This window comes from Mizuhopecten yessoensis, unplaced genomic scaffold (assembly GCF_002113885.1).
Source record: "Mizuhopecten yessoensis strain PY_sf001 unplaced genomic scaffold, ASM211388v2 scaffold10717, whole genome shotgun sequence".
Taxonomy (NCBI): Eukaryota; Metazoa; Mollusca; class Bivalvia; order Pectinida; family Pectinidae; genus Mizuhopecten; species Mizuhopecten yessoensis.
In genome coordinates, this window is record NW_018408686.1 from 1,913 (window position 1) to 16,202 (window position 14,290).

Below are 14,290 nucleotides of genomic sequence, written 5' to 3' on the forward strand. Positions count from 1 at the left end.
TAAAATGAGAATACCAATTTAAGTACAAATCTCGTTAGCTGGGGTCATATTTCATCTAAATACACAAGTAGTTGCGTGCTAGACAAGCACAGTGTCGACATCACGATAGCCATTACAATTTCACATAGATTACCATAAGGACATATGTTATTAACGAAAATAAGTTGAAGCATTTTAAGATCAATTTGATCCCCTACCTAAATAGTATTCGATGGTTTTTGTTCATTGAAAAATAGGATATATTTGGAAGCTTTAATATACATGAAATTGCATGCTAGACAAAAACGATTTGAACATCACGATAAACATAACAATTTCTTTAAGAAAACCATTTGAACATGTATCATTAAAGAAAACAGGTTGAAACGTTCTATAAGATGATTTTTTATACTTATGTTTAAGTAGTTTAAGACGGTACGTCATATGAAAACTACAGTTGTGATGTGCACATCGTACATACATAGTGTACACAGCTCTGTGATTAACAATCGATCGCCACGTTGTGCGATAAAACGCTCGTATATGTGCAATATGTTAAGATCAGTTGATCAATATTACGGAATGAGAAAATCCAGAAGGATCGAGTGAAATAATGTACATCATGTACGTATTTCATGTCCAATTGGTATGTTTTGCACTTTTTCGTATTCTTCAATGCACGTTACACGTTATTGCAATGCCTGTAAGACAATAGATAATTAGGTTGTACTTTAGGTATAGTGATATTTCCTGTATTTATATGCAATACATTATGCATAGTAGAAATAAGATATAAAGACAAAATATCTCATCATATTCTTTTCTGCATGCTCTTTTAGACCTACAACATATGAACGTGTTGAAATATTACAAAGTAAAACATTAAGATATTTGTCACATTGAAAATTATCTCTACCTTGAAAATCCAAACAAAATTCCATGCTTAGATAATTTTGTAGTTGTAATTATTCAGCAATTTCTTACAGCCGGGCACGTTATACGATTACTAAGTTTCTCTTTCCTCTCTTTCAATCAAAACCAATTAACAACATCTGGATATTTCATAATGCGTCAATATTAACTACTATGCTTTAATTATATATGTATAATACAAAAAAACGATTATACGCCGAGGCAATGTGTTCTCATGGAATAATTATTTGTTGTTTTGAGTATATTATATTAATAGCACTTAGCCTTTTTTGATTGAATGTACTCAATTGAAATATGTAAACCAACGTGTTGAATTAAGCCTAAGTTGGTTATTTTCTAATAACATCTATTCTTTTTACATTGTCTATTCCTGCCTTGGTCCGTCTTGATCATTGGTTAGTTTTGGCACCGCCTAAACACTTAGATATTAATCATTACAGTAACGTGTGTCGGTACATTTGTTTGCACTACCTGATTCCCTTTATCCTGAAATTTCACTTACATTTTACCTGTAGTCTTCTGACCAACAGGTTGTTTGTTTTCATATCTAAATTTACAAATGTTTACGGAAGGGCATTGCCGTCCACACATTACATATATATATCGTAATTAATCGTTAAGTAAGTATAAGGGGTAAAGAAAATAGGTAGAACTTTCCCATCGCCAATAATTACATGCACGATGCTATTTAGTTAGGGTATGCGACCTGAGATGTTTCATCCTAGTTTGTAGACATTTTACAGTCGTCATCAAGACCTGATTTCCAATGGAATGTTTATCATGGTTAAATGTGTATTCTGTATGTTTAACGGGAATAAGTATGACTAGTACCATGTGTGGTGTAGAAAATGCTTAACAATAGAGTGCATATCTGACCTCCAGTTTTATTTACGTGAATTTGCCTTTCTATAACGACGATGAGTTTGAGCTTTGTCCTTGTTTGATGACAATTGTTATCGTTGTTTCCTTTCAGAATTGCAAGCCGTTGATGCATACCTGAAGATGTTCGAGGGACAAGTGGAAATTTATCGACATGTACGCGTGGTTTTTACCGGCAGAGAGGGGGCTGGTAAAACCACGGTGTGCAAACGAGTTCAATATAGACATGTCGACCTCAACTTGCGCGAACCAACTGTAGGAGCTGTTTTGTACCCTAATTGGTTCTTGATTGACTTGATATCTAAAGAATGGAGACAACACGATGACAAATCAGCTAGTGAAGAAATGGAAATACGTATGGGTGTAACGATGAAGAAAGCACAGGCAACAGGAACAGCTAGTTCGCGGACAGGTATTTAATTGTAAATTTCAGAGATGTTTTACATCATACTCCACATTACATATATATGTAACTAGCAATCAGTACGATTATTCTTTTGTACACGAGGGGATCTAATAAACATGTAGGAAATTTGACATTATACATATTGTAAATAAATCGCTAGAGGAAATGATATAAGTAAAGAATGAACTATTTTGAAGGTCTTGTTCTTAAATTTCATTGTATAATACACTAGGGTTCCGAGACAGCGCAGGGGATTTATCAATTACGTCATCACGAAATCCTGAAGCGAATTTACAGCAATTACAGGAAAGCACTGCAGTTCAACAAGCGTCACAGTGTGCCAACATTGATGATGCTCTCCTATCGTTGTGGGATATGGGTGGGCACTCGTCGTTTCAGGCCTCCCACAACGTCTTTATCTCGTCACACGGCGTTTACCTGTTAGTCTTCAGACTGACAGATTTTCTTAAAGACAAACTGGAAACGTGTAAGTTTTATCTGCATCGAATACATTTATATATTTCTTTTCTTTTCATATATATGTATATATATATATCAGTTATATGATTTCCTATTAAGTTTGCTTATCAATAAAATTATAGCTAGTTTAAAATAGTCTGTACAAAATAAAGCAAGTAATAATTGAAAGTGGAAAATGAAAATATCTGATCTCTGAATTATTGTTTGATGCATTTATGGTATGGTGCGGCGTCCGTCGTCCGTCGTCAATATTTTACTTTAAACAACATCTTCTTAATAACAGCAAGGCCTAGGGTGATGATATTTGGCCAGAAGGAAACTGGGATGAAGGGCTACCAGGTTTGTTTAAATAAATGACCTTGACCTGTTTTAAAGGTCACAGGGGTCAAATATGTTAAAAACTTTAAACAACTTCTTCTGAATAACCGAAATGCGCTGGGTGATGATATTTGGCCAGTAGCATGCTGGGATGAATAGCTACCAAGTTTGTTCAAATGAATGACCTTCACTCATATTTTTAGTCACAGCGGTCAATTGTCTTAATTTTCTTTTAAACAACTTCTTCTGAATAACTAAAAGGACCAATACGGTGATATTTAGCCAGAATCATGCTGGGATAAAGGGCTACCAGGTTTGTTCAAATAAATGACCTTCACCGATATTCAAGGTCACAGGGGTCAAAAATGTTAAAAACTTTAAACAACTTCTTCTGAATAACCAAAAAGGCCCAGGGTAGTGATATTGGGCCTGTAGCATGCTGGGATGACGGCCTACCAAGTTTGTTCAAATGAATGACCTTGACCCATTTTCAAGGTAAAAGGGGTCAAGTATGTTAAAATCTTCAAACGAATTCTTCTCAATAACCAAAAGGCCCATGGTACTGATATTGGGCCTGTAGCATGCTGGGATGAAGGGCTACCAAGTTTGTTCAAATGAATGACTTGACCCACTCTCAAGGTAACAGGGGTCAGATGTCTTAAAATGTTCCAACGAATTCTTCTCAATAACCCAAATTCCCAGGGTACTGACATTGGGCCTGTAGCATGCTGGGATGAAGGGCTACCAAGTTTGTTCAAATGAGTGACCTGACCCACTTTCAAGGTTACAGTGGTCAAATGTCTTAAAATCTTCTCAAACGACTTCTTCTTAATAACCAAAAGGCCCAGGGTACCGATATTTGGCCTGTAGCTTACTGGGATAAATGGCTACCAAGTTTGTTCAAACGAATGACCTTGACCCACTTTCAAGATCACTGGGGTCAGATGTCTTAAAATCTTCAAATGACTTCTCTTCAATTCCCAAAAGGCCCAGGGAACTGATATTGTGCCTATAGTATGCTTGGTTAAAGGGCTACCAAGTTTGTTCAAATGAGTGACCTAGACCATCTTTCAAGGTCACAGGGTTCAAATGTCTTAAAATTTTCAAACAATTTCTTCTCAATAACCAAAAGGTCCAGGCTCATGATATTTTGCCAGTAGCATACTGGGATAAAGGGCTACCAAAATTGTTCAAATGAATGACCTTGACCCACTTTCAAGGTCACATGGGTCAAATGTCGTAAAATCTTCAAACAACTTCTTCTCAATAACCAAAAGGCCCAGGGTACTGAAATTGGGCCTGTAGCATGCTGGGATGAAGGGCTACCAAGTTTGTTCAAATGAATGACCTCGGCACACTTTCAACCTAATCTCCTAGTTCGACATTCAAGGTCACAGGCGTCATATGTTTAAATCTTTTAACAGGTTCTTATGAATCAAACACTGACATTCTGCCTGTAGTTGTATTTTAGTCCACTTTTAAGATTACAATCGTGAGATTTATACCAGGTGAGCGATACAGGCCCATTGGGCCTCTTGTTTCCGAGTATCTATGAAGTTACGAATTCATTCTGAAGATATAAATTTCGTTGTCGTATGTATTAATTGTTCAAATTACATTTTGGTGGTGTCACCTATTCACTTGAAGATGATGGTGGGCTATTTTATGTTTCACTGTTAGTTATTGATTTTTGTTGATTAAGATGAAATTGATATTTACATATTCACTACGTGACGTAAGTTCATACATTGATCAAAGCAAATTCTTTAAAGCTTTAATCTAAGAGAAATGTTTTGAATTGGAAACTTGATCATCAATAATTGGCTCATTGATTAAAACCTAAATTGTTGTACAGTAGTAGAGTGACATTGGTCTTATCTTAGATATATGACCGGACAACAGACCTAGGAATATAAAAAAACGGTTTCATAGAATGTCCGTTTTACTTCGGAAAAACCATTAAAACAGGGATTAACAGCCATTTGCTCTAAGTGATGATTTTATATCATCCGGTATAACAGAATCAATATAAACTGACACGCTTTACATATCGAAAGTGAAAGCGACAGTAAGCGGCGTTAAGTTTAAACCAAAATGAAAGCATTGACATTTACTTTGAAATGCTAACGTTTTCATGACTTCCACATAACCGACCTTAAACCATTTGAATGCATACACATCACACGGTCGATGCCCTGCGTAACAATTCACCTAGGTTAACAAATGCAACAATAAGAAAAAAATCTGTTCGATACAAACAAGGACTAAACAGCGCAGCTGACACGATTGTGCGATCACTGTCAAAGAAAAACCCGAGAAAAACCTGTGTACAAAGGCCATTTATAGATAGTTAGGAGGGAAGGTTTATTGCCACAATCGATGAAAATGAAGAGAAACACTGTCAATGCAGTCAATGTTTATCACAAAAACATCAAGACTTGCTTTATGTCACGAAAGAACTTCAGAACTATCTTTTTCTCTCTCCGAGGCAACCCTAAGATACAAATTTGTTAAAGCAGTTACCTAAGGGAGCCTTCGATTTTTTTCCTAACCCCTAATCGAGGTTTGATTTGATAACTCTTTTTCTACTTTCGGTGCTTCCCATTGCCTAAAAGCCATCTGGGAAATTTAGGCAACAAAAAATCTACCAAAAAAATATAACTTACCGATACTTATCCGTATTCATTTTTACACATTGCCAGCGAAATATCAGAAGTTACCCACTTTATCTTCACTACAGATATACGAAAGTGTTTATCTTATCAAATGTGACGATTTTACTTTCAGTGTTATTCAATCAGAACGTTATTTTCATTTACCACGTAAATTTTAACTTTCAAGTTCATATGTTGCGACGGAGGAATACGTGGTTGATTTGATGCGTCTTTCCAGCATACATTGATGGTGTTAATATAACTACACAATTGGTATGATTTTTGTAATTTGATGTCAAGCGTAAGCGTGATGTATTTAGACCCGACGTCAAATATAACGCTGTTAATTCCCACACGTGAAGCAATATTTGCGACGCGTTACTTTGTTTCAATGCAATGAAAAATTGTTTTTACAGTTTTCCCGTTAATTATTTATATATATATTCTACTCGTTTAGATATACATTGGAGTATTCCTCCTTAGATCTACAGACAAAAATATAGTGCAAGGGATTAGGCTAAAAGAACATATATTAACAGAGGTGTATCATTGTGCAATACTACAAAACAATGAAACTGATGTTGACATTTAAACGTGCAGCAAAAAATGTACATTTCCGTGTCTGTGTGGTTATTTAGTGACTATAGTGAACCATGTGAGGATATTGAGCGCCAATAAAATATTCTGAACGACAAACTGAATGTCATTAATAGAAATAATTGGAGAATAAACTGAAGTATGCAGGATCCGTTTCCTCAGTTAGCATCTGTATGGTAGTGACTTTTATCAAATGATGTGGTGTCCAGCAGTTTTGCTGTTTTGTTTGTTTTGTCGCTTATCAAATTACTCCTATACTTAAACACTGACAATTATGAACTTTGATATGGTGGTAAAAGTCGCACCCATGTGTGACAAACCTTATTTCATAAATATGATTTCTTTTGATGAAATTTCATTTATCATCGTACTTAAAATCACCATAAAATGTTTCTGAGTCCAGACAGACTAAAGAAATGGATTCGAATGATCGGCACATTTTCATCTGTTAAATTGAATGCGCCGAAGCTAAAAGAACATGAACCTCCACTGATATTTGTCGGCACCTTCCTCGATGAATTGAGGAAATCATCTACAGTGAGTGATGTACTTTTTCAGGGGTCGTATTACACATTTCCTCTTATTTGTCATTCTGTACGACATCCAGAAGTTTTTAGGTGAGGTTGTCCCGATCACAATGCTCTATGGTCTGTTATCAGTGATAACTTGGGTCAATTTATCATTCTAATATCATTTGTTTGCAACGCCTGTTTTGATTACATAAGGACCATGTTCTTATCTGCGATAGAATCATGATCAACCGATGAAATGTATTTGTTGAATAACTTAAAAATAGAATGTAAAAAATCATTGTTCTTATTGTTTGGCCAAATGACCGAGTTTTAAAAGGCCTCTTTCTGATTGGTCAGTCCGCTGCAGAATGACAGGTCACCAAAACAGGTCACAGAGTTCTTTACAACGCACTTGTAGCAAGTAAATACAATGATTCTAAATATATGAGTGTAGTTTATTTGTTAAGGTGCGTTAGAATGGGGATAGTACGTTGTTTGAGTGGCTATACAAGGGAAAACAACATGAAATTTGGTTTGAACTCCCGACCTATCGGTCTCGAGTTCAAACCAAAATTCATGTTCTAATCGCCAGTATAGCCACTCAAACAAACGCACTATTCTATAAATATATGATATTTTTTAACTGTTTTGACAATATTTGTATAAGATGTTTCATCCGTGCTATGCAACGCTATGCTTTTTTGTCATGTATCTTATTTATGTTTTTATTATTTAAATGTATTAAAGTGATTGTTACATATGCCATTCAAATTAACAGTATTGACTTGATTTTATTTAACAAAATATACATATTGTACGATGACGGAAAATACACGTCTTTTAAGTATGGGTTTTAATTATTTACTATTATTGTAAATATAGATATCAGCAAAACAAGCAATGTTACTTAATCTCTGTAATTTCTTTGAAACATTGTTATATTTCTGCATTTAAAATTTTCAACAAAATTTGGTTTAAGCATAGTATACATCATTGATAACTTATGCATAATGAAACAGTTTTGATGGCATGTCATGTTAAAGTATTATCTTTCAATTTTCATCCCAGGACTTCAAGGAACAGGTACAGAAAATACAGTCCAGCATTTCAAAATTTCCCGAACTTTCATCTCACAAGTTTGTCAGGTTCTGTACACTCGATAACAGCCAAGGAACGAAACCAGCCGAGCCGAGATTGCTTTATGATGCCAGGTCAGAATTGCAGAATCAACCTCCACCATTAGCTACCGACGATTCTGATGCAAACTTGGAACAATTGCGGGAAACAATCATAGAATTAGCTAAACACCAGGATCAATGGGACAGGAAACTTCCGACCAGATGGTTAAAGCTAGAGATGGATTTGCTAAAAGAAAGAGAAAAGGGGGCTAAGATACTGACATTGGCGCAGGTGATTGAAATGAACAAAATGTCTATAGCCCCACTGGCGGATGATGACGAGATCGTACTGGCCCTTGAGTGAGTAATATATATATTTAACTGTTTGACCAAATGCAACAATATTATAACTGTGAATGATTACAGGGTGTTTTCATTGAAGCATTGTTCAGCATTCACTGTTTAACACATACTTAGTTCGTTTTCTTATCAAGAACAAGTTGTTAGTTCGTTTGCTACGTGAAAGCTTCCTTTACTAAAAATTTATAGAGATTACATGAAAAATATGACCATATCCTGGCACCTGGGGGATATGGTTCAAATCTGGAAAATTGGTTACGATTTCAAAAATCATGTTTTTAATACCAAGTGACACTAGTATTCACGGGGAATTGCTTATAAATGAAAAATCCGTCTTCATACTTATGAATACAAGATATATAAACTCTGATTATAAAGACTGTCTATATAAGACTATTACTGATCAAATACATTTGTATAATCAACGATGGCCGGTATTGAAATGAATATAGTTATAAAAAGGGATTTAGTCCGTGGTTTCTAACAAGAAAATGTTCAAGATTCAAACAATTTATTCAATTGCTGGGCATGAATGTATATACTCTGTTAATTGATGTACAATTCCCTTCCTAGTGGTCTTATTCTAGGAAAATAACAACAAAGTGGTTTAGATCACCATCCTATCGTTTCATTGTACGTTTTTATTTTTACAATTATTTGCAATGTGGCATAATTAACAAAAAAGACATCAGACAATATGTGATATAGAAGAATTCNCAAAAAGTATCTTTGATGTAATAAAACTTGCTGAGTCTTGATATTACTTCTGTTTAGGTATCTTCATTGCACGAGGTCTGTGATATATTTCCGGGAATTCGATCACGTCATCAACGATCCACAGTGGCTTGCCGATTGCTTCAGCCTCCTGATTACCGACGATCAGTTTCTCCCAAAAGACGATCTCGTGCTGGCTCGAGACTTAGAGTTGTACAAGACAAAGGGCGAGTTGACTCCGAATTTGATCGATAGCTTTCTTTGCCTAGATCAAAATAAAGCATTCTTGCCCCATAAGTCAATTCTCCTGGCTTTGATGGAAAAGTTTGGCCTGCTGGTACGGATTTTGATTTCGGAACCCAATACAGCAGATGTTCGCTTCAGTGAGGCGTATACCATTCCCAGCAAACTTCTAGAGCTAGAAAACATCAATGGTATCACCGATGACATCAATTATCTTAAAAAGAGGAATCTTGCTGTCTCACAAACATTATGCTTCATATTCCATGATGTCTTTGTACCAGAAGAGCTGTTTCACAGAATCTTTGCTACAATCATGAGGACTTACAGAACAGCATCACTATCATTAAGACGCATAGAAGACGAACCCGGGACAGACCCGCTGACGACGAAAGATACGACTCATCTTTACAGAGGATTTGGCTGTTTCGAGGTGAACGATCTTTGCAGGATGATCTTGTCGATGCAATGGGAGCGGTCTACAATTGCTGTAACATTGTTCAGTCCCTCTGAATCTAAACTTCCTCCGGACTCTGGGCCACTTGTAAGAAACACTCTGGAGCGGATTTTACAGAAAGCTCTACAAATGAGTAACCAGGAACACTTTCAGTACACACATAAACTGCACTGTAACTTCCATCTCAGTCCTTACGACACGCCTGTAGAGCTCTACAGCGTCATTCACGCAAAGGGAGGCATGTTCTGTAAAGGAGAAGAATGTCGACGAAAACACCGACTGAACAAATCGGATCTATTGTTTTGGGGTATAACAAAGGTAAAACATGTTTTATGCAGAAAATTAGTAAGATATGAAAAGGAAACAATCTTCCAATATCATATCAGCACCCTAACAATAGCTGGGTATGAATAAAGAGTCTTGAGCCAGAAGATTGCATGTGTAAGGCATAACATAATTAAATCATACGTACATAAATAGAGGAATCAAACTTTAAGTTGTTAAGTTATGCAGATAAAATGTTTGCTGTTGGACGACTTCACTTGTACATAACACATCTTCGGTAACTGTAGACTAAAAATATTACATGAATAGGATTGCATGAAATTGACTGTTTATTTTCGACTTGTAGGTTACCATACAAGTACAGGGTTTTGAATCCAGTGACGGTAAGTACGTTTAAGGTATTTCAATGTGTAGTTATACAATACAGGTATTTCAATTTATAGTTATACAAAACGTCTCAAATTGTTTTCGTATACACACGTATCTTATGTCAAACTAACAAATAGAGTTTACTAGGCAACCTATGATGCATAGAAAACAAGTTTTATACTTGTATGACTAATGATAGGCGTGACTGCAGCTTTTAATTGAAGAAACACAATACAAAAAGAGAAATAACCAGCGTTGCTAACAGTGTTTGTTTAATTCATCAGAGGCCACCTGCCTTAATAGAAGGCCTACACCCCAGGAGCTAGGTCGTCTATCGCACATGGTCGAGGCGTCCAAATGTCAGCAACTCTTCATCGCGCTTGGCCTGTCCCTACCAGAGATATCAAACACAGAGCACGAAGCAAGGAGTCTGGCAGCTGTCACTCAAATAACCAGGATGTTGTTGAAGTGGACATACGCCTATCCTAATCAAACGTTTCGTCACATCGAAAAGGCCATGTCGGAGGTCGACATGGCTACAGACAATCTCGGCATGACCGTGGAGACTGGTTGGGAATGTGTCACTCTAGGTAATAATTAGTCAAAAGAGTAAAAGCCGGGCTCGTACCCGAAGTGTTGCCGGTTCGAGGCACGGCACGGCACGGCACGGCACGGCACGGCACGGCACTGTGTGGTATCGTTGAGCAAGATACTCTACTCTGCTTGTTCCAGTCTACTCAGCTGTAAATAAGTATCTGGTTGGGTTTAGCTTAATATTGTTGAACGTCCTATCATCAGCTATGGTCATTTAAGTACGGTCTATCCTGTGTGCAAGATGCATGCGTGTAGTGTATGCGTGTGTGTTTTGGGAGACTGCGATTAGTTCGTGTTTGTCTCCTTGTGATAGCGCGGAACTGATGCCGACTTTATAGTGCTACCTCACTGAAACAGACTAAACACTTACTGGAAATTTGTACAACAGTTTCTATTTGGGAACTTATATTGGGAGCTTTCGTAAACATCTAAGGTTTGTTAACACTAGTGCCCTATCCACTGCGCCATCCGACCACCCAAAACATCCGTTTTCTTATCCGTGTCAAGCAAACAATACAAATGAACGTTGTTGTAATCTACATATAGAAAAATACAATTCACTAAGCACGATTTCTGGAGTTGGTGAACCTAGTTGTCAAGTTTAAAATAACTCGTTTTAACATAAGTATAGTAGCACTACTTGTAATACTGTTCAGACGCATTTGTAGTATATCTCAAGAAAACTTGTTAGTCCGATTTTTTTTTATTGCAGATGACATGGACTCTAACGAGGAGGGACTCGACAGACAACTAGACGTCAGTGAAATAAGGGGCCTTGTAGACAACATAGGCAAGAATTACTTCAACCTGTTTCTGGAGCTTGGGCTCTCAGTCCCTGACATAGAGAAGTGTGAGATGGATCACCTCGGTTCTAAACGTAGAGTGGAGACGCTGATCAAGCTTTGGATCGACACTTTCCGAGACCAGGCAACCGTTATCAGAATTGTAAAGGCAATGAAACTGCAGAATGGACTGGCACTCAACCGCACTGGCATACTGTGTTGCCGACGAAGAGGAGACAGAGGAATGGCCATGGTGGCCTTGTGCTATTCTGTAATGTACGCAGATACAAGCTACCCTCCAAAGAAGCTCGACATGTTATCCCATATGCGTGTATTAACGTGTATCTATTACTGACGCTTGTGACAGAAACTTAACACAATAACTTAATTATGTGTGTATAAACGTTTTTATAAACTGTCTATAATGAAATTTTCTGCAGTGTACAAAATCACACGGAACGGTTTTAAGAATGGACCACAAAGAAATAGTTCAAATGTACATGTTACCAATATTGCTGTTTTTTAGGACTTGATATCAATAGTGTACCGTGTGAGACTTGTCAACGTTAAAGATCCCGTTGTATAGTTTTGAGAAAGATCTACCATTCATTAATCATCGGATTCATGGATTCAAATGTAAACTCATACAAAATCACAATAAAGTGGGGCACATTTACCCTCCCCGTTACGTTCAGTCAGCTCCAAAGTAACCAAACCATTAGGCATTTGTTTTCCTTTCTAATTTCGTCTCCTCAATTGACAAAAGACCCTAATATTTGACGTAAAGTCTCTAAAATATTTTTGTAATACAATCCTTTACTCATTTGTGTTGCGAATCGAACACAATTATTCCTGATAACATTTCAGTGGTTTTTGTGAAGATTGTTTTCCTAAATTGTTCTCCTCTTTAAAAGTTGTTTTTTTCACATTTTTTTTTTAGAAAAAAACAACAACAGAACATGTGACTGTAGGTTTGGTTTCTAGCAAAATATAGCATCAGACAAAAACAAAACCTTACTCAGGTGTTTTTGTGGTTGCTATGTTAATTATATATATGCTGGCTAGAAGTGTAGATCATCGACCAGAAGTTAATGTTCTCGCCTGATGTAAATTTATCAAATGCCTCAAAGTTGCATACTTCTATCGGACAAACGTGATATCATTTAAGTCAGTGTCACGTCACAAACCTAACGTTAACTGTAGTTGTGACTAGCGGATATTGGTTCGGACTTACTGATTTATTGAATATGAAGGTACGCTATTATACCTTGTTTGTGTTTATGCATGTAGGACTTTATAGTTATGGGTGCTGTTTATGATCGTATAATGAATGACAGATACAGTCTTTATTGATTTGCACTAGTGTTAAATACTTGTTCACGACGGGAAACAATTGGTGTGCTGGTATAACCACTGTAACCATTAAATTAAACCAAAGTGGAACGGTATTGTGTGTATAATGTATACCAATTATATAAATATACGACAGAGTACATTACGATACGTACTTGATGCTTCGGCAATCATGTTTATTTACACCATTTTGCCTCAGATGACACTAAGTGTCTGTGAGTGTACTGTGTTTTATAATGCCTGTTTGCCGGCCGCTCGTCTTTCAGCTGTCTCTTTTAACCGGTTTTTCACAAAAACTGATATCTTTAGGGAAATGATGACCGGTAAGCAGTTACTGGTCGGATCATGTCTTGTAAATATTCACCTTATTAAATTACCATAACGTACGTTCAGTATTAAAGGGGGCAGACGTGTTAGAAAGTCAACCAACTCTCCTGTAAAGAACCGAAAGATTTAGAACCATGCTACTTGGATATGTTATTTAAACCATCTAAGCATAATTTCAATTTTATTATTTTTCTTTTTTATTTAAGTCAAATGTGAAAAATAGGTGAACAGCTTCACAAATATTTCCATAAATTATAAATCAATACATAATGGGGTTTCATGCACCTCCTCTTTGTGTAAATAGTAGTTGAGACGAATTTGGATTTCCAACTTTTTGGTCTCTAACATCACCGATGAGTCCTAGAAGGACGAAACAGCTATAAGATGGAGTGTAGTCAGTTCTCGTATATCATGTACTTTCAAATGTTAAAGGTACAACCGTTTGTATGTGTGTTACGTTCATCTTTCCATAACGTCCAACGTCATCCTGTCTTAGATGAAGTACTACCAGGTGTTTCTCATATTTGATATGTTGGCATTGATATGTTCACCCGGGTCAAAATATGAAAATTTTGAACAGTATTATGAAGATCTAAAATAGCGAAACCTGGTATGGAAGTCTATTAGTGCATTTTTTCTCTTTTGAATTTTATTGTGTCCCCTTTAGTTAGGCGTGTGCAAGAGGGAAATATGACCTAACAGATACCTTGTATGGTATCATATAAATTGTTAATATAATTGAACTAAATCAGTATGTATACATAATTTGGTGTCATGGTAATCTTTGGAATATGAAATAAGATATCCTCAATTCTGCCTGTTCAGCGAATTTATGATGTAAGTGTAATACACATTATAACAACACAACAGGATATATTGTTATTGTATTTTTATGTGTGTCGTGGTGTAATTACTCTGCACACAAACCTGTAT

The 14,290-nt window shown here is 36.4% G+C and overlaps 1 protein-coding gene across 1 annotated transcript; it reads left to right on the forward strand.

The window, feature by feature from the left end:
* The first annotated feature begins 1,742 nt into the window (after nucleotides 1–1,742).
* Nucleotides 1,743–14,277, forward strand: LOC110461999. Its single transcript, XM_021515758.1, has 8 exons — nucleotides 1,743–2,203; nucleotides 2,430–2,684; nucleotides 6,650–6,783; nucleotides 7,827–8,236; nucleotides 9,011–9,965; nucleotides 10,279–10,315; nucleotides 10,586–10,891; nucleotides 11,608–14,277. Exons 1-8 carry the CDS (start codon nucleotides 1,915–1,917, stop codon nucleotides 12,030–12,032), a joined length of 2,811 nt encoding a protein of 936 aa, XP_021371433.1. The 5' UTR covers nucleotides 1,743–1,914; the 3' UTR covers nucleotides 12,033–14,277.
* Nucleotides 14,278–14,290: the final 13 nt, after the last annotated feature.